At 50.2% G+C, this 20,332-nt stretch overlaps 1 protein-coding gene across 3 annotated transcripts in view; it reads right to left on the bottom strand.

Annotated features, from left to right (window-relative positions):
- LOC144120613 (uncharacterized) overlaps positions 1-20,332 on the bottom strand; it is a 28,244-nt gene extending 7,912 nt beyond the window's left edge. The window contains exons 1-2 of one of the 3 annotated variants that reach the window (XM_077653207.1): positions 20,193-20,332; positions 8,136-8,223 (exon numbers count right to left, since the gene is read on the bottom strand). In XM_077653207.1, the coding sequence (XP_077509333.1) occupies positions 8,136-8,193 (58 nt within the window). In that variant the 5' untranslated portion in view covers positions 8,194-8,223; positions 20,193-20,332. Of the gene's footprint in view, positions 1-4,583; positions 4,719-8,135; positions 8,225-20,192 lie in introns of those variants that run through there. The other 2 variants (XM_077653208.1, XM_077653209.1) reach the window with 2 other exon arrangements.

Genomic DNA, 20,332 nt, shown 5'->3' with positions numbered 1-20,332 from the left:
AGAGTCTTGGTACGTTGGCGAAGCGAATACGCCGAGCGGTGCGTTTGCTAACACGGAGACGCGTTGAACATTGGCTATACTCAGCTCTATTTCCTTATCGTAGTTGAGTGCCGTTGCACGAACTTCGTCCGAGGAGCGCTTAAAAGAGGCACTTGGAGGTCCTCCGCTGCTGCGCCCTTATATATCGAGGCGCATAAAGAAACCATGCGGGCACGCGCAGAACGCATAGTCGCGAAGCACTCCAAAACATACTGAACATTAGCTGGGTGCCTTTTGCGCCACCAATTACTGATTTCTTCTAGCGATAGCTACATTACGGTAGCATTTCGAGCCTTCAGCGTGGCGGTGCCGTGGCGGAGGCGCCGCCGCCACCCCGTGGCTGCGCCGCCACGCTGTCACGTGGTGCGGAGCAGCTGCCGGCGGCGCGGCGTCGTGGCTGATCACGTGGTTCGTCACATGGTTGGTCACGTGACCAAGTTCCACTCGGCCAGCTGTAGCTATCGCGTCACTCCAGGTTTAACCAGAGCTAAACCACCGCCAATTTTTTTTTACTTCCAATATTCAGGTTGTCTTTTTTTCCGTCTTAATCGCGTGATAAAAGTGCACTGGTGGTTTCAAAACAAAACTTATATACTTCAATATCGATCAAACATGTAACCTTCATGCACCTTTGTCAGCCTCAGATATCTGTGTTTATTTTCTCTTATTTCATCACACTTGTTCTTGCGAGATTGGCCTCCTGTGGTGGCGACACCTGTATTTTAGTTTTTGCTCTTTTCTACCTTAAAAGAGCTTTGTTTTTGGAAAGAGTGGCGGTTTTGTGTGGAGGAGCTGGTATTGTGTCGATGCAAACCAACTTCAATTTCTCCTCAGTGTCCCTTTAAAGAGAATGCTTTTGAGCTTACAAACACCCTAATCTCAAAAAAGGTTGCAGGAATAGTGTAATAATAATAATAATAATTGGTTTTGGGGGAAAGGAAATGGCGCAGTATCTGTCTCATATATCGTTGGACACCTGAACCGCGCCGTAAGGGAAGGGATAAGGGAGAGAGTGAAAAAAGAAAGGAAGAAAGGTGCCGTAGTGGAGGGCTCCGGAATAATTTCGACCACCTGGGGATCTTTAACGTGCACTGACATCGCACAGCACACGGGGGCCTTAGCGTTTTGCCTCCATAAAAACGCAGCCTCCGCGTTCAGGTTATAATAATAATAATAATTGGTTTTTGGTGGAAAAGAAATGGCGCAGTATCTGTCTCATATATCGTTGGACACCTGAACCGCGCCGTAAGGGAAGGGATAAAGGACGGAGTGAAAGAAGAAAGAGAGAAATAGGTGCCGTAGTGGAGGGCTCCGGAATAATTTCGACCACGTGGGGTTCTTTAACGTGCACTGACATCGCACAGCACACGGGCGCCTTAGCGTTTTCCCTCCATAAAAACGCAGCCGCCGCGGTCGGGTTCGAACCCGGGAACTACGGATCAGTAGTCGAGCGCCCTAACCACTGAGCCACCGCGGCGGGTCAACGCGTTCAGGTTCGACAAATTCATTTTTTTTATCAGTAGTGTCAAGAGTGCGGGGTGTGTCACACTATCAGATGAAAAAAAAAGTTCCCTTTCTCTAACATACCTGCGTCTTGAACCGGCTGGAACGCTTGACAACCGCACGCATGCGCTGTAAAGTGCAACGCAAGGTTGTCTTTTTGCTGTCATTATTTTTATACTTACTGTTAACGCGACAGCGTTAGAGTGGACATTCGGAGGGAAAGCCGTGCGCGTTTTCACACTAAATCAGGATTGGTAGAGAGGGTTGTGACCTCACACGTTGAGCTGTGGAATTCAACATTGACAAGTCTTGGTGTTTAGATGTTACAATTTCCAGTCACTTGTGAGACTTTATACGGAATATTGTACATGCCTGTAAAGAAAGAAACAATTGGTGTTCCGTGTTGCAAACTTAAGTAAATGGCTTTCTTGCCGCCAGTGTGGCATATTTAGGTAGAAAATTTCTTTCAAAGACGAATGACGCGTGGCGCCATAAAGGGTTAAAAAAGTTTATTGGCGATCAATCTCGATCCCAGAAGATGTGCAAAGCACCAAGTGCTCGTGAGTATATATGTGAGAACACGTCTGGATATCGCGCACTATTAAAAAGGCCAGTTAAACCTCACGCAACGCACTATTCTGCGACATTCGCTCGTGAGCTATATCGGCATCGCAGCAGCCGTATAGCTGCCACCGTCGTAGATCAGAATGGCTGGCGCGGTTCAGGTGTCCGCCGATATGTGAGACAGATACTGCGCCTATTCCTTTCCCAAAAAACCAATTTTCCTGGACTGTTCGCGAGCCATTTTAAGTGAGCATTCTGCCTCCTGTGCACTCGGCCCGTTGCTGAACGAGATTAGAAATTCCGCGCAAAGAACCTGATCACATAGAAGCGCCGCATCCTGATAGCTCTGCGGCGGGGGAAATCGCTGTTTTTCTACGGGGATTTTTTTTTTTTTGTCGGTGCGGTTATTTCGCCGACTATTTGTCTGCTGCCATGGAGAAACGCGTCCGCGGAGAGAGCGCGACCGCGGAGCCATCACGTGGCGGCCTCTAGAGAGGGAGGGATGACGTCTGCTTTGTTTCGGCCGCTCCGGCCGCCGAAGGCTGGGAATGAGAGCACGCCCCCTTGCGGCCCTTCTCCGCGCGCCCATATCGCACTGCTGTCCCGAGGCATTCGCCACAACGAAGGTCGCCCCCCGGCGTTTCTTCGGCCGGGAACAGGTTCCTCCAATGAAGCGGATGTTGCGCGGGGGTCATCGGGGGCGCGCACGATGCCTATCGGGCGTCGTGACCAACAATAAATAATTACCATAATGGCGCTAATGGCGGCGCATTCCTGAGCAGGGTCGCGTGCGGGGGCGGCCGACCCTGGGGCGAGCATGCGGACGCGCCGGGCCCAATTAGGCGGCCGCCGCGCTCGAGTTTCGCGGCCCAACACAATGGCCGTTGCAGGCTATGCATAGCGCACGCGCGCCATCATTTATCATCGTGCAGCTCCGACCGCGCGTACGTCGCCCCTCGAGACACGAGCGCGGTTGACGGGGCATGCCCCTCCGCTCGGGTCTCCGCTGCGCCGCGCCTGCGACCTTTGGAGAGTTTTAGCAATGCGTCGGCATTCTGGCGTAGAAGTATGAATGGCTTGAACATGACGTCACGGGCGCCATGGTGGTGGACCGTGGAAAGGTTCTACGGCGCACGTGAGATAAGAAAACGGGCAGATTTCCACCGTTGTCCGCCTCTATACCAGCACGGCGACTGCTATGAGGTCGGTCCAAGGTGGCTTCGACATGACGTCACGGGCGCCATAATGGTGGACCACGGACAGCTTACACGTTGCACATCGTAGAAGACGGCGACACTTGATTAAGCGCACAAGCTTTCACCGTTGATATGCAAACATGACAACTGTATGAGGGTTGCGTAAGGTGGCTTGGTCGTGGCACCACGGCCGCATGATGATGAAGCTCGGGTAAGGTCCACTACGCAGATCGCAGGAGTTAGCGGTAAGCGGAGCAGATAAGCACCAGCCTTTCACCGTGGTCCTGGTGTACACCAATATTGTGCACACCTGTGACATCAGTTTGAGCCACTTATACTGCACAAGGTGGATTCCTGCTGCACGTGCGCAGTGCTCGACTGGAAACGTAAACTATATATATCAGCCACTTCGCATTTGCAGCAGCGAGCAGGCACCCGTCTGGCCCGGTGCACAGTGAGTGTGAATTTGGATGTGATCACTTTACTTCATACCTTCTTGGACAAAGTGATCTTACCGCAATCTATATTTGAAAGACCACTGAACAAAGTGCATGCGATTAGTTGGCTCCTTCGTCTTTGTAATGTTCACCACCACATATTTGAGAGGATGAGGAATGGTCTTGCCAGAAAAAAAAAATGAATAGTTTTCGTCGCCTGTTACGAAAGCGATCCACTTCATATTGACGCTGATTGCACGTCTACACTTGTACGTCTCCGCCATGCCAGAAAGCACTCTTTTGTCGCGTAGAGTGCCCGATGATAGTGCCTGTCGGCGAGTGAAAGGTTCGGGCGGCCAGCGAGCGGACGAGGAAGACCTCTCGGCATGGCGTCCTTGCGGTCTCACCCTTGGACGACGTCCTTGGCAATACGCGTCCGTGACAACGACGCGAAGCGCGCGCGGTTTTACCGGAAAAACGGAGCGGTTCGAGAGGACCTCTCTCAGCGGTATGCCGGACGGCCGTGCGGTGATAACGTGGGCTCATTCGCGACGCGCGCAGCCATGCGAGCGAAGGAATTAAGCCGCCGTGATCGCCGCTACAGTAAAGGCAGTCAGACCGCGGAAGGTACGGGGGTCCTGTTTTTTTTTTTTTGGTCTTTATTTCCAGGTGGGGGGATCCCTTGTTTTTCTTTCTTTCCATCCTGCTACTGTTGGCACGCATCCTGCGATTCGCATGCTTGCTACCGCGGTATGCATGCGCGGGACATTAAAACCACTGTGGCGAAGCCGCTGCAACCAGCCGCACGAAGGAAGCGGCAGTGAAGGACGGTTAATTTGATTACCTTTCAGTGTATGGGTAGCGTTGAGCTCCTAGGCAGCGCTCGAAGCCTGCCTTACGGGCCAACTGTTTTCTCTTTGGCAGCGTTAGCTGTTCTTAGCTCGGAGAGATTTCCGACATCCTCCACATGGTTCGGAACTGCCTCGAGCAACTTAAAGCGTACTGTTCACAGGAACTTAGCGATGAGCAGTGGGAGGCGAAGCTGGCTCACGCAAAGCTCCCCCTCCAGCGCCAGCTGATCGGGCAGGCCTGGAGGGCCGTATTCGCCAATGGTTTCCCGGACCTGGGCGAACCACCCGCGTAGTTACTCTACCATTATTTATTCTCTTTCCTAAATTTCGCGCCGATATCGTCGGCGTCCGCAAGCCCAGCAGACACCGGTAAAAATGCACCTTCCGCATACGCGACGGATGCCGTAGTATCTAGGGCACCGCGGTGGCCAATCATGCGGTGCCTCCGCCGACCTCATGCCCAACGCCATTGTTTCGGAGGCAACCGACCCCAAAACGGTCGCTGCATCCAGGAAAACTTGCATCGACTGAGCCTTAATTGAAAAATAAAGATATTATGAAAAATATGCAGCACACAACAACACTTTTCAGAGATCACAGAGCCGTTATTCGCTGCCTTAAAATAACAACAGTAACAGCTTGTATGTCTTAATCTCTTCGCGATCCTATTTAAGCCAGCTGAAGCTGGGCCATTCGAGTCACAAAATGGTAACCGTCCTGTGATTTTTTGCAGATAGCTTCGAGTGTAGCAAGCAGTCAGTACCAGCTTCAGCTCCGCCGTCCAAGCACACACTGTGCCCAAAAGGGGGCAGTTAAAGCGGTCACAAGTTTTTGCGTGTCTGTATTTCCCGCCTTAATGCTTCCGCCGCACTATTGGTGAGGAAAAACCGCGCTATAAGGCAAGATCAAAACGGCGCTGTCTCCGAATTCAGTTCCGAGAAGAAAAAAATAAAAATAAAAGTGGTGCACACAGCTGTCCCAGCGCGCTTTTCCAATGACGACTGAACACTGCTTGCTTAACAAGGAAAGGCGGATGAGTGTAAACTTGCACACATTCGTTTCTATTAATGGGGGAAAAAAAAACAAAAAAATTTTCGACAAGCGCACTAAGCCCTGTGCTTAGTTCGCCGCGAAGGCAATCAGATTTCCTGACGGATGCAGGTATAGAAAAGTAAGTATCCCGTCCGTATAGTTAGGTAATGTGGGAATCCTCTCTCACCCCTTTTCCTCCCCTATCTTATCGCGAAGACGCGCACATGCTCGCTCGGGGATCTGATCCAAGAAGCTCGCATATTACCAGTAATTATGTCGCACGGAGCAACTCAAGCAGTCAGCATGATTATACGATGTTGTCACCTCGCTGTCTGTTGCATTCTGTGGATTAAAAATAAGACGAACAAGAAGTGACCAACAATCATACGTAGCGGCTTGGCATAATGTTCGTGGTGACATACAATTCATCACAGGCCGCATTTTCAGGGCCAACAAGAAAAGGCTGAAAGCCATTTCGAGTCCAGAAATGAGCCATATTGGCGTGGCATGTCGCAAGCCAGCTAATGTGAATCTGTTTCTTTGTTTGTATCCCGTTTTCTGTAGTCTCATTTTTCTTGACTCGTTAAGAGATCCATATTAAGAACGGCTACAGATTTATTTCGCGGCTGTCGTCGTTCACGTATTGCCTTATTCATTATTCGGAGAAAACCCGCAGCGCCTATATAGCATTAGTGCGGGGAATGTAAGGCTTTATAAAATAAATCCACAGTGCTTCGTCCCACCACACTACTTGGCAGCGAATTCCGTTCCTTGATGGTGTGTACAAAAAAAAAATTGGTGGAAAATACTTGTCTTTGAGTTATATACTTGATATACTTGGTAACAATGACCAATTCGTGAAGATACATAATGCGTAGGGTGATGAGCATGAAGCTCCTATTTGATGAGCATGAAGCTCCTATTTGATCATGTTAGTTTGAGTAGAAGAGCTTTAGACGGACAGCCCTGCGGCATTCACTCAATGGAACCCAGCCCAGTTGCCTTTTCATATTGTTTATGCGAAGGAAGCGATCGTTATGTTCGTTTTTGCTCAACACTGTGAAATCCGTTGTTAAACTACGCTATATCACGGCGCACGTATTTCGTTCCTTTTTTAATTCTCGTTGAAATATTCGCCGTATTTTCGCATCAACATGAAACATACGCTGCGCAACGGATCGGACACAGAAGAGATGTAGACAGGAAAGCGTGTCCTATTCCATTGCACCTGTCCATTGCACAGTTTGTTTTGTGTTTATGTCGTAGGTACCAACTAGCCCCCCATCATAGTCTTCGAATTTTTTTCTCATATATATGATCCCTCGTCATATTTAACGCCGGCACCAACCAGGCAAACTCGTCAACACCATCCCAGTTCTCTAACCCCTATATCGGCTAAAACAGACACAAGTTTTCGTTCTTTCCGCGCACAATAACAAATGGAATCAGCTAATTAAACCATTGTCCCATGAGTTTTAAACAATTATTGCTATATTGTGTTGTTTTTTGAAGTGTTGCGTTTTTTTTGTGTGGTTTGAATGACTTGTACGCCCACCCTACTTGGACTCAGTGTCTGCAGTATTTTGTAAATAAATAAAATAAAATAAATAAATAATCGGACTCTGTGCTTGTACAATGACTGCGTACCCAAGCATTAATGCGCATTGTTTGCACAAGTGAAGAATAAAAGTATAAGCATCGCGGGTACATCTGGAAACGGTCATCACATTGCTATGGGCCCATGTGACTGTCCTTTTTGCCTTTGCGGGGACTGCATAGTTTCCTGTTGTGCCATGCCAAAGCGCCAAAAGATGGCACAGCTACAAGCTATGCGTTCATTAATTCATGGGTCAGAATATACGAGGCTAATGAGTCATTGCTTCAGTACAATTTTCCTAGAGACAAATATATATGATAAGAGATCGCGACTGGTGTTGTAAAGCTAAATAAGAAAACAAAGGGAATAGGGCGTTAATGAAAGAAATAAGGAAGAAAAAAATTCTACTATTATGCTTTCTGATTCATGTATTTGGCCAAGGGATCCTTTTGTCCCTTTGCGGTTTGTGCTTTTACTGTTCGCGATGAAATGAAAAGACACCACCAACACCTATGCGGAGCGCGCTCGGATGGTTCGCACTGCCGGGGAGGTCACCGGTCCGATGACCGTGATGACATGGTCACACGATCTTCAGTGACGGTGGCGCCACAGTCACGCGACGTCATGGGATGCCGCGGGGCCACTCAGGTGATGGTGACGTCACGAGCACGTGGTGTGTTAAACCAGTGATGACGCTGCTCACAGCACAAGTGAGCCACCAATAGTTTCGACGTAGAATCTTCAGCACGCAAGCTCGCACGCCACAAATATTCGTTTAAAGGAGTTTCTTGACATAGGGGAACATGAACGGGGTGGTTTATGTCCGTTTGCCGATTTGTCTCTCCCGGGGCTCCCTTGGGATGAGCGTTATTCCCCGAAAGGCGAGCTCCCCGGAAGTATGTATACAGGCACTCACCGGCACAGCTCCGCTTGCGGCTAGGCCACAGCTGGGCTCGACACAGCTGCGACAGCATCGTCGGCCGCCGGGGCAGTCATAGGCGCGGCTGCGGGGAGACATCAAGTGTGCGCGAGGCAGTTAGCAGCTGTAGCACACGGCTTGCTTTCACATTAGGAAAAAATGCTACGCAATAACTTAAAGCAGGTGCTCGAAATATCGCATAACGGTCGTCGACAAGTGCTTCTGAGTTCGCCACTGTCGAGGAAAACGCGGTCTTCTGACGCCTTGTTACCTTTCTAGAAAGCCTCAATGCCGCCACATGCAGACGTGGCGTCAACACATGCAGGCAACCTTGTATCGTGTAAAATCGTTTCTCGCTTCCAAATAAGGATATTAATTGACAGTTGAGCATGACAGGCTTGCTTTTACGCGCGACTTTCGCGTTTCGATGCGCGACTTGTTGGGAAGAGGGGGGGGGGGGTGGCAGAACGTAACTGCAGGAAGGGTTGGCTGGAACTTACCTTCCGGAGGGCCCTACGTTGGCCTAGTTTTATGCTTTATTTCTTTGACCGCGGAAAGCGCCACGCATGCCAAAACGAGGGATTCGTGCATAACCGTTGCTAACCCTGCCCGTATCTGTCATTTGTAATAAGAGAGTAACTACAAGTTAGCATCCACTCAAGCGCAGACAGACGGCTACAGATTACTCCCTTATTATTCCCTTATTACTAGTTACTCCCTCATAACAAAGCTACCACACCTTGTGGGATCCCATAAACTTTAGACTAACGAGTATCGCGTGTCTTGACATGTAAGGTCCTACCGTCAGCGAAGGTGCTCATGAAAGGTTATGGTTCAAAAGAAAGCACATTAGCACACTGAGAGGAGAAAGAATTTCTCTACTCGTAATCGAGGGCGTCCTGAAGAAACATATAGCAGCACCTACTGCTTCAAAGGCACACAGCGAACAACTACATACAATGTTTGTTCTCAGTAAAAACCTATTCCATGAGTCTTTGTGGCTATGTTGATGTTTGTTCAGCAGCGGAAGACGAATTTATTGCTGAAAAAAAAGGGCATTTCAAAAAGGGAGCTTCTATTCCCCACCACTCGATGCAAACTCGTGACGTCAGTAACGAAGAAGACTCCGTGATCGCCGTTTAAAAGTCAGTGGCGTGTAGACTATAGGCTCAGAGATAAGCGTAGAAAGGTCCTGACGTCATAGCAGTTCATCGCTTGACATCATCACAGATTATAACTGGGCAATATATCAATTTGGGCCAACTTCAATCTGTCGTCAGTGTATGCCTTCTCCGCATCACTTCAACGTCAGCTGGGTACACATCATGTCTTTCGCGTCCATATGTGGCCGACTGTTCTCGCGAGGGAAGCGTATATAATGTTTTGACTACGAAACTTGGCAAAAGATTGCTTGGAAATATTGCTCTGGCTCCATGTGGCCATAGCGGCTGTTGAGCGAGCGCCTGAATGTAAAAGCGGAATTTCTGGTCGAAACCTGCGAGTGGCAGCAAAAACTGCGCACCGTGGCATCCAAGCCGACGCAGGTGCCTGGGCGCATTTCAGCAGAAGCTGCATTTTGGCAGCAGTGAGGTTCGCTGAGCTCATCGCGAAGCGCGATCGAGTCGTTCTTCTCCAACTGAAGTTGAGAAAGCCTGCAGGAAAACATCCAAGAACACAGGTCTGCATCGCACCGACAGAACACACACACAGCCCATCCGTGATGAATGGTTCGGCTGCTGAGCCCAAGGTCGTGGAATCGAATCCCGGCGGTAAAAAAGTAAATGCAAAATGTAATGACACCACCGTGATGTGCAATGAGAGCTCTTGCTAAAAGAAGCCGATGTGGTCGGAAATAGTCTGGGTTCCCCGCTACACGGTGCGTCTCGTATGTCATGTGCAGGTTCCGGCTGTTAAACCCCACATAGCATATATATACTATCCACTGGAAACGGGTTTCAGCGACAGCCCAAGTTGCCGCACGCTGAAGCGGGATGAACGGAGAACGTTGACAGCTATCGACAGTGCGCATGCGCTGCTAAGTCGTGCGAAAGACCCAAATCCGCACCTCTGCGTACTGGCATGACTCTCCCCATATAAAATGGTCTATAGATAGTCTATAGACTTCTTATATACTCTACTGCCTTCCTATATATATTTATTTTGTCTATTCATATTCTGTAGACTGTCTATAGACAAAAGTCTACTAAAAGTGTATGGCCATAAATCTATAGATTGTCTACAGACTGCCTACAGACTTTGTATTGCCTATAAACTGTTTTTAGGGTTGTCTATTGAGAGTCTATAGACTTTATAGACAGAAGTCTATGGACAGGCTATTATAGACTGTCAAAAGAAATTTTAGTAAGGGTTTGACGGTGCAGCCAGCGGATTCTACCTAATTCTACTGTTTCGATGTAATTAATTCCTTAACGATCGAGCGAGCAAGTCAGTGAGTGAGGGAAGAAAGGAGCGAGTGAACAAGCGAACTTTATGCGGACGAATTCTAAGTAGGCATAAAGAACTGCACAGAGAGAACGTCGCGGGGAGGGCGTCCATGCGGCCACCCGCGTGCTGTACTGAAGCCCGCTTTCCGGATTGCTTGCTTTCCATAGCGCCCGGGAAATCGCCGAACGGCGCTACAGCTCTGTTTTTCAAGAAGAAAAACTCTGTGCCGTAGAGAAAAGGACGGCGGTATATCTGACTCCACTCACTTGTGAAGCGCGTGGGCAGCAAAACAGATAAGGTGTGTCTGGGCAAAGCTTGTATACGCGTACGTGAGCGGACTTGTCTAGAGCGCTAGGGCTGTGATCAACGGAGCAAAAGCTGTGAAATAATACAGCAGGTAGTGGTTTTTACCGGTAATCGTCACGCTCAAGCACTGCACAACAGCAACACGAACGATAAGAGCACGAGAGCAGTGCCCGCAACAAAGCTTCGGCGGTAAGATTTCACGTTATCTGTCTCGCAGCACACAGCTCCAGCTGTCTTAACTGATAAGCCCGCTCACATCTATACGGCGACTTCAAAAGCAACGAAGGTTAAGCAAATAAACCACCGGACACGTTATTTTTAAGAAAAAAAAAGAAACCGCGTGGCAGCCGCTTTCCCGCAGCATCATTTTTATTAAGGAATTTCCCCCAATTTCTGCTCGGCCATTTAGCAGAGTGCGATGTTGTTCCTGCATGTTGTTCCACGTGTACCTGCATGCGGCTAGACTTCTTGCGGCGAAGCTGGAACTAGTACATGCTTAAAGTTCCGCTGCAATGAGTGGTCTACGACTGGAGTTATGACTTGACGGTCCGAGGGTGTGAACATTTGAAGTCGCATTCTGAGCCAGATTTCGCGCCCCCTGTTGGCCTGCCTGGCACTTCGGCGCACGGAGGGCCATCGCAGAAGGAAAAGCATGTCTGCTAGAAGGAGGGGTAGCGATGACGAGGGACGCCGTTAAAGGGGGGGGGGGGGGGGATGAAATACTTTCTGCCATTGATCCCAGTGATATGATTAGTCTCCTTGCTGACGATTACATGCTGCATAAACCGTTTCACTCGTGTTCTGACCAAACCTTGCTAAATACTTCACTTAACGATGTTATGCACATGGGGCGCCAAACGGGGAGTGGTGATTAGTGTCTATAAAGCAGCACTTATACACATAACATGAAAGCAAGTGCTGCTGAGGATAAACTACTCAACGGGGTTTATGGTTGTTTGACGTCCAAAAGCGGCTCAAGCTATGAGAGACGCCGTAGTGAAGGCCCCCGGAAATTTCGACCACCTGCGGTTCTTTAACGTGCACTGACATCGCACCGTATACACGGGCGTCTAGAATTTCTCGAGTGATCTTTCTTCATTCGCTGGTAAATATCAAATCTACAATCACACCAGAACATTCACTATGTAACTCACAGTGAAAGCGCAATTACACCTTGGCCCCCTACATTGCGAACACTAACCAATATAAATATTTACATTTCCCGCGCACTATAACAGACTGGAAACGATTTCCTCAAGAGGTGTTTAAGAATTAAAATTTTGGGCATGTTCTCGAAAACATTGTGCATTACTGTGTTTCTGTTTTATGTTTCTGATACTCTGTTTATATGTAGTTTCGTATTGTGACCATTGTATATTATTGAATTGTGTTGTTTCTTAATGTTACGAATGTTGATTCTTTCTAGTTTTTGTCCATCCTGCCTGGACCATGCGACCGTAAATAAATAAATAAAACGTAATTCTCGACCGCCTAGATCACTCCTACACGCTAACGTGGCATCGCAAGTGGTTAACAGGCGCAAGGAGGTTGATCGAAACGTCATGAATATAGGCAGACGCCATTGGCTGGATGCAGGGCCCTCTTTGAGGGGCATCTGCCGCTTCGTTCTTGATCTGTGTGCGACTACAGACGGGTGTCTGGAATGGATCGCGCCGAAAGCGCCATCTCGCATGCATGTCGGTGGCGACCGCCAACGAACCCGCTCTCATCGTGAAGCTCGACTGAGCTCTGTTGTATCCCCAGGTGCCTCCGCTACGGCCGACTTGCGCAGTGAGATCCGAAGCACACGCCGCAAGTAGCCAGCAGCGCCAGCGGGTGCAAAAAACAGCCTGTTGTTGCATCCATTTTTTTTGCCTGACCAAGGCGCCAAGCGCGACAGCAAAGTCGCCCAGCCATGCCGTGACCCCTGCGTATTTTCTTCGTGTCCATGGGAATCCCATTCATAGCTCGAAAATGGCATTTTTTTTTCACTAATTCTCTATCGCATGTGAAGGTCTTCAAATCGACGTTTCTTGTAAAGTCGGCCCTCTCTGGTGGCAATGTGGTTGATATTCTATGGGAAAGTCGGGAAGGATCTTTCTTCGTTTCTTAGCGAAAATTATATTACACATATGCATCGGTCTAATGCATCTTGTATTTGCTGTATAGGTCCCTTATTAGTCTGATATAAGTTTGTGTAGGTCCCTTATTAGTCTTTTACAAGTTTGTATGTCTAGGAGCAAGCAATATGAACTATCGGGAACAAGAACAGCACTACCTTCTTTATGCGTAAATAAGCCGCCGCGGTGGCTGAGTGGTTACGGCGCTCGGCTGCCGGCCCGAAAGACGCGGTTTCGATCCCGGCCGCGGCGGTCGAATTTCGATGGAGGCGAAATTCTAGAGGCCCGTGTACTCTGCGTTGTCAGTGCACGTTAAAGAACCCCAGGTGGTCGAAATTTCCGGAGCCCTTCACTACGGCGTCTCTCATAGCCTGAGTCGCTTTGGGACGTTATACCCCCATAAACCATAAACCATTTATGCGTAAATAAATTTTTGCGGTCTTAAATAAACAGTGTCACAGAAAAACCTGCGCACTGTTACATGTGACATAAAAAATATCCAGTCGTTATATTCATGTAGATAGCTTCGCTAATCAAAAACTCACCACCAGCGAACATGGCTGCGCCGGTCAGAGGGGACGATAAGAGCTCACTGAAGGCGCGCGTCTCCTTATCACCGGGGTATCAGTTTCTAAAACCGGCGTCGTCTCTTCGGCGGACGCGGCTGCTACGCCCATGTCTCTTCTTTCTATCAATATTTCTTCTCCAAATCTCTTTTTAACTCTCCTACTGTCTGCATATGGCAGCGATTGTGGCTCCGCTTGAGTCAGTGGACATGTTTCATTTCGTTCATCCTCCAGTCGCAAAAATTAGACAATGGTGCCTAATTGTATGCGATAAGTGTCCTGGTGTTGTCGCAGAGTTTGCAAAGGACGTTGGTGTACGCGTGCTTCAAGTGGAGACCTTTCTCGCGGTGATAGGCCTGCAAATGCTACCTCCCAGTGTCAGGGTATCGTGGTTAGATTCAAATTCTAACGGCAAAATAGCCTATTTGCTTATCGACAACTAATAAGCAATTAGTCTAATAAGAAGTGCAGCAAATAGGATAGCTTATCAGGTTTTCAGTTTAATTCTTTTTTATTACAGTGATTGCCCATTAGTTGCCGATAAACAAATAGGCTGTTAGTTCTGCGACTGGAACTTTCGCTAGGGATTCCCTCGGTGTTGACTGCTGCAGACTAGAGCTGCAGTGCTCTCGTGTGAAAGGCTACCTCAGAGAGGCCATCTATCAAAAAGGTGACGCGCTTCAACATGTAATGTGCCACGTGCAGAGTGTGTAGTACTTTAATTTGCCTTTAATTTAATTTAATTAAAAAAAACGAGCAAAGCATGCAGGAAAAGGGACAGACAGGAGCACACGTTAACGTTCACAGGCCCGTACTGTTCATTTTTCAGTTTCTTACACCCGATTGCTCCTACTTACTGTATTTAAATGACACTAACGCTCTTTATTTTTTCTTTCATGAAAATCTAACCTCGAAACGGCATGCGCGTTACAACCGGATACAAAACCGAAGCCAGGCTACGAACGGGTTGCGTGCTAGAAATGGGGTGCGCGTTAGAATAGGGTAATGACGGTATTACAACTGCGCATGGGTGAGCTCTTACATAGCTTCATACACTCTGAGATACAACGGCTACGACGTCCCTCCTGAGGTGCAATCCTGGAGCCGGACACGAGAAGTAAAAATTTCCGGCCTCCTGCAGCAGTGGCTTTGCAGCAATCTAATATAAGACCTTTTCGTCCAAGAACGCGCGATTATTTTCTGAGAAAGACACGTCACCAATAACTACCACCTTGCTTGAAGGAACGAACGATATGTGTCTTTTTTTAAAGTGTAGACTGGATGAACGTGGCACAAGAACCCGGTGTACTGATTTGAAGCATAGCACACCAGTCCCGAAAGGGTCCCTTCCTGAAGCTGTACAGAACCGAAGGCAGTATTTTAAAGTTACCTCCTCTTGCGGAAACACCCTGCAGCGGTCAATTAACAGCTACTTCCTGAGTGCGAATTTTTTCACAGTCTTGAATTTTTAAACTACCTCAGCGCTACCGGCTCAAGAGACTTTTGGTTGCCATGTAGAGGACCATGTGTGTTCGCTTCCGCACGATGCCTCAGTGAGCTGTTTAGGAAGGTATGTTTTCTATTTCAAAATTAAGCGAGTTTGTATCCAGAATTATTTGCCGCCTCTACAATGTCTTTTTTTTTTTAGCTCCTGGGTTTCCATTTAGAACACACGACGATTAAACGAAACATATCGCTATTTAACCGCGCCCAAGTTCCCGAGTTAGATCTATCACTGCATCTCCTTACTTGCGCCGGACAACGGAGAAAAGCGGTCGTTGTATTTTCGCCGGGGCCAATGACGTCACCGCAGTGGTTACCTGTCGGTATTCCCTGACGAACTGTCCTCGTTTTCGTACTTCAGAAGCGTGCCCTTAGAAGCAACTTCAACTGAAGGCAACCGGATCCAATTACTCACTAAAGATAAATTCTCTGGATCTTTATGGCTACGTTGACGTCTCTCCGGCAGCAGAAGACGCGCGTATGTATACCGCAGAGAAAAATGAATTTAAAAATCCTCTCGCCTCTTGATTCAAACTCGTGACGTCCTTAAGAGAGAGAGAGAAAAAAGAGTTGCCTCCGTTTTGACGTGTATGGCGCTGTAGCGTAGACTCTGGGATCCGCGACAGAAATTGTGTGTCGACGCACGCATTTTACTTGAGAAATTGGTCGATGATGGAGGCACCTGTATTTCGTTTTTTAGGTCGTTTCGAGCTTAACACAGCTAAGTTTTCGGCGGAACTGGTGTCTGTGATTCAAACCCGGTATCTTATCGCCACGGGCCTACTTATGTCTGTCCTCAGTGTCCCTTTAAGAGAGAGAAAGGCGCAACTTCCGGAAACCGAACTTATCGCTGATGGATTGGAAACCGGACACGTTAGTACAGACTAAAACAACGGGCCAGAAGGCAGCATCGATAATATATACGAATGACATTCACGGGTAAATACTGTAATTCCTGTTACTATATGGTGACGGTGGCGATCAGTACAGCTATTGGTATGGACTGATTTCTTGGCACTATGCAATGACTATGCTGGTAATTACAACTTGCTGCAGCGACATTCAAGCCACGCCGCGAGTTTTCGTTCGAGAAGTTTCGTGAACGCGGCCTCTGTTAATTGCGTAGCCAGGTGGCGCTTAGGTTCGATGAACAAAGCTTCATTTAGGAAAGATCAGCTGCTAGTTCACAAAATTCTATGAGCACTAACCACGCTGAAGGTATGCACCACACACGTCTCTGTTCTTATAATGCCTGAAGATAAAGTTTGCGATCATCCGAGACTTCGGCTCTGACATTTATCCGTCAGCTTGAGTAAAATAAGTGCCAATCGCGTGATTATGCTATAGTGCTGATTGCGTTTTAGCCCTGACTGTCCACTTGAATGTCGCGTGTGAAGGAGAGCGCGAGCTAAGCGAATTTTTTGTTTGTGTCTGCCGCTCCAGCAGCCTAAAGAGAAGGGTGCCGTTTAATGGGAATCAATATTTCGATGGAAAGAGAGTTGTAGGATGTTGTACGAGTTTCAGCACTCGGAGAGAGCCGGGCGCTTCAGTTCGGGCAGCGGTCACCCTGGCGAGGGATAATAATAATAATTGGTTTTTTCTCCATTCACGGCAAAGGGAGCAGGGAAAGGGATAGCATAACATAGCGGTTTTTCCTTTTATTCCATTCTTTTTAATTCCGTTTTTAATTTTGAGATTGGCCTAAACGACGCTTCCGGAGGATTGGCGAACCGCGGTCGTTTGTCCCATCCGAAAGGCAGGGCGCCCACCTACGGAGCTGAGCGGATACCGGCCAGTGGCATTAACATCGGCGGCAGGTAAGCTCATGGAGCATATGGCGTTGCAGCGTCTGAACGAGCGGGCTGCGGAGGCTGATTTGTTTGACGAGCGGCAGACGGGTTTCCGTGGGATGCGGTGCACGGCTGATTCTATATCGGACGTTGTTACAGCGCTGGAGCATGCCAGGGCAGCAGGCCAGGTTGCGCTGCTGCTGCTACTGGACGTCTCGGGCGCTTTTGACAACGTTCACCGCGCACCAATTCTCGCGGTGCTTGAGGGGGCCGGTGTGAGCGGGCGCCTTTTGCGATACGTTCATGGCTTCCTGAGCGGGCGCACCATGCGCGTACGAGTAGGGGGTAAGCTCTCCAAGCCTCGCCCGGTCGACATGGGCGTGCCGCAGGGCTCTGTCCTATCACCATTTCTGTTTAATGTGGCCATGTCGGTGGTGCCGGCCTCCCTCCCCACGAGCGGGCGACACCATGTGTACATGTCCATATATGCAGACGACATAGCTCTGTGGTGCCGGGGACCACCGGGCGAGGCGTTCCGCGTGCGGGGGTGCCTTCAGGGAGCCCTGACCGCAATCGATGCCAGATTGCGCGGCCTTGGTCTGTCACTGAGCGCGGACAAATCGGTGGCCATGGCCTGCGTTTCGCGCTCGCGCGCGCACCTTGCGCCACTGTCACTGGACGGGACTCCGATTCCTTGGCGTAAATCGGTGCGGTACCTTGGCCTGGACATCGACTGGCGCCTTTCCTTCCGCCCCGCGGCGACCAAGGCCTGTCTGCAGATGAAGAGGATCACCGCCGCCGTGCACAAGCTCACCGCTCGAGGCCAGGGCATCTCCCAGCAAGCCGCGCTGCGTCTATACAATGCCGCAGCTTTGGGGGCGGTGCTCTATGCGCTGCCGCTCGTCACGGTGCGCAAGCCGTGCTGGAAGAAGCTCGAGCTTCAGCACCGCAAGTCCCTGCGCGTGTGCCTAGGCCTGCCCAAAAACTCGCAGTGCGCCGCAACGTTGGCCGAGGCAGGAGCGTGGCCCCTTGAGCTCCAAGCAGCGCGCAGGGCACTGAATCACATCGACCGGCTTCACCGCGCACCGGACGGCGGCTCGCTGCTGCAGCGTATGCGCTCGCACCCGCGCTCACGAATGGGCGCGGCGCTGCTCGAGTATGAGCAATTGACCCAAGGCCCACCCACCTACGGCTCCTGCGCGCCCTGGCCTGCTGCCTCGGCGGTACAGCGAGAGATCGTCGGCATCGCGGGAAAGCGGAGCACACCCCTCTGCGCTGTGCAGCAGCTGGCCAGAGCCGTCATACACGAGGAGCTCCAGGACCATCTCCTCGTGTACACCGACGGCTCAGTGGCCCGCGACAGCTGCTCCCTTGCTGCGGCGGCCACCATCCCCGCCCTGCGACTGCACAGCCAGCAACACGCAACCTTCCTGGCCTCCTCCACCACGGCGGAGTTGATGGGGATCCGGCTCGGGCTGGACCTGCTGCTCACCCTCGGCCCTCCGCCGCCCAGGAGTGCTCTGCTGTGCGACTCCCGCGCCGCCCTCAGCCGCCTGCAATCTAACGGCCGCGGTACCCCACTAGTGCGGGAAATTCGCTCGCGCATCGAGCGCCTCGCGCAGAGAGGCTGTGCCGTGCGTGCACAGTGGGTGCCCGGTCACTGCGGCATCGCCGGCAACGAAGAAGCTGACGACCTCGCGACCGCTGCACACCAACTACCTGCCAGCGATCTGCCCCTTGCGCTGGAGGACGTGCGTGCGGTAATTCACGACCATCTCCGAAAGCAGCACCCCGACCCACGCATCGCGGGAGGTGAGCGCATCGACAGTGTCACCGGCTGTCGCGCACTTACACGGTCGCAACGTGCAATGATCCTCCGCGCGCGCATCGGCTGCGTGTGGCCCGGGGAACGACGGGTGCGTCACGGAATCGCGACGAGTGATGTGTGTGACGGATGCGGTGCAGTGGAAACACTAGAACATCTGCTCCTTCGCTGCTCCGCGTTCGCCGATGCTCGTCGCGATATGCTCGCGGCCTATAGGGCGCAGGGCATACTACCAGACTCCATCAAGACGCTATTGTGGCCGCAGGGCAGTGCGCGCACTCGTGAGCGAACTTTGGTGAGCCTCTGTGCATTCCTCGAACACACGGGCTTGACGTCCCGTCTGTTCTCTGTCAGGTAGTTACACGCAGTGACGGAACGCTCCGCGAGTTCTACCTTGAACGATTAATAACTGGACGCCCCACTCCAGTTGTAACCTACACAGTGCTGTGCGCGTGTGTGATTTAATTCCTCTAAACTGAACTAACCACGCGCGCAACCTGGACACATTACTTATTGTGTAAATAGTTTGTACATATTACTTCTCCCCCTGTCCCCTATTCCTGTCCCCTCACCTCTTTCATTTCATTTCTCCATACTGCCTGCTGTCCTTTATTTCCGCTGCCCCAGCTCAGGTGCTTCAGTATCGATGGCAGATGCCGGGGCTAGCAAAAATCTTTTCCTTCCTTTTTACTATTATTTTTAATAAAACCACTACCACCACCACCATTGTTGTCCCTGGGACAGAGTCAATCACGCAGATGGAACGTGGGGCGTCGCGTGATGCGATTACAAAGAAGAAATATAACGAAAAAAAATGAAGTTATTTCGATGCAGACCAAACAAGAACGCCCGTGTGCTGTGCGATCTCAATGCACGTTAAAGAAACCCGCTTGGCCGAAATTAATCCAAAGCCTTCCACTATATATAAGGTGTCCCAATAACCCAGGTGTAGTCTTAATTCGGACGTTAAACCCCACATACCGCACTGCACCATGAACAAAGTCTAATCTCGATAATTAAACTCCAAGGGGACCGACTATCTACTGGAAACGTGAGGACTTAAAATGAAAATGAAAATTGGTTTCGGGGGAAAGGAATATCTGTCTTACATATCGGCGGACACCTGAACCGCGCCGTAAGCGAAAGGATAAAGGAGGGAGTAAAAGAAGAAAGGAAGAAAAAGGCGCCGTAGTGGAGGGCTCCGGAATAATTTAGACCACCTGGGGATCTTTAACGTGCACTGACATCGCACAGCACACGGGCGTCTTAGCGTTTCGCCTCCATCGAAACGCAGCCGCCGCGGTCGGGTTCAGACTTAGACTTAAGGGGGCGTTTTCAATACATCTTATATTGACGGCACCAAAGTCGTAAGACCGAATAAACCGGAAGTTCGAATTAAGCGGAGATTCCGCTTCGTTATACCAGCGTCATTGGCGCGCCGTGCAACGAGTGGCCCAGTGCCCATGCGCGTGTGGTCGGCCGCATGAAGAACAACTCACCCAGCAGCAGCAGCAGCTCCGGCGTCGGGCCACGCGGTACTTCGGGTCGGGGCGCGTGAGCGAGCGACCTGCTCGGCCAACAGTCAGGGACGCGAGTGTTTCTCAGAGGGGGCGGTTGGGGGTGGTGCCGATGCGGCGGG

The sequence above is a fragment of the Amblyomma americanum genome, chromosome 2, assembly GCF_052857255.1.
Source record: "Amblyomma americanum isolate KBUSLIRL-KWMA chromosome 2, ASM5285725v1, whole genome shotgun sequence".
NCBI classification, from domain to species: domain Eukaryota; kingdom Metazoa; phylum Arthropoda; class Arachnida; order Ixodida; family Ixodidae; genus Amblyomma; species Amblyomma americanum.
The sequence above is the reverse complement of the archived record's forward strand: the minus strand, read 5'-3'. Positions and strand labels throughout refer to the sequence as shown.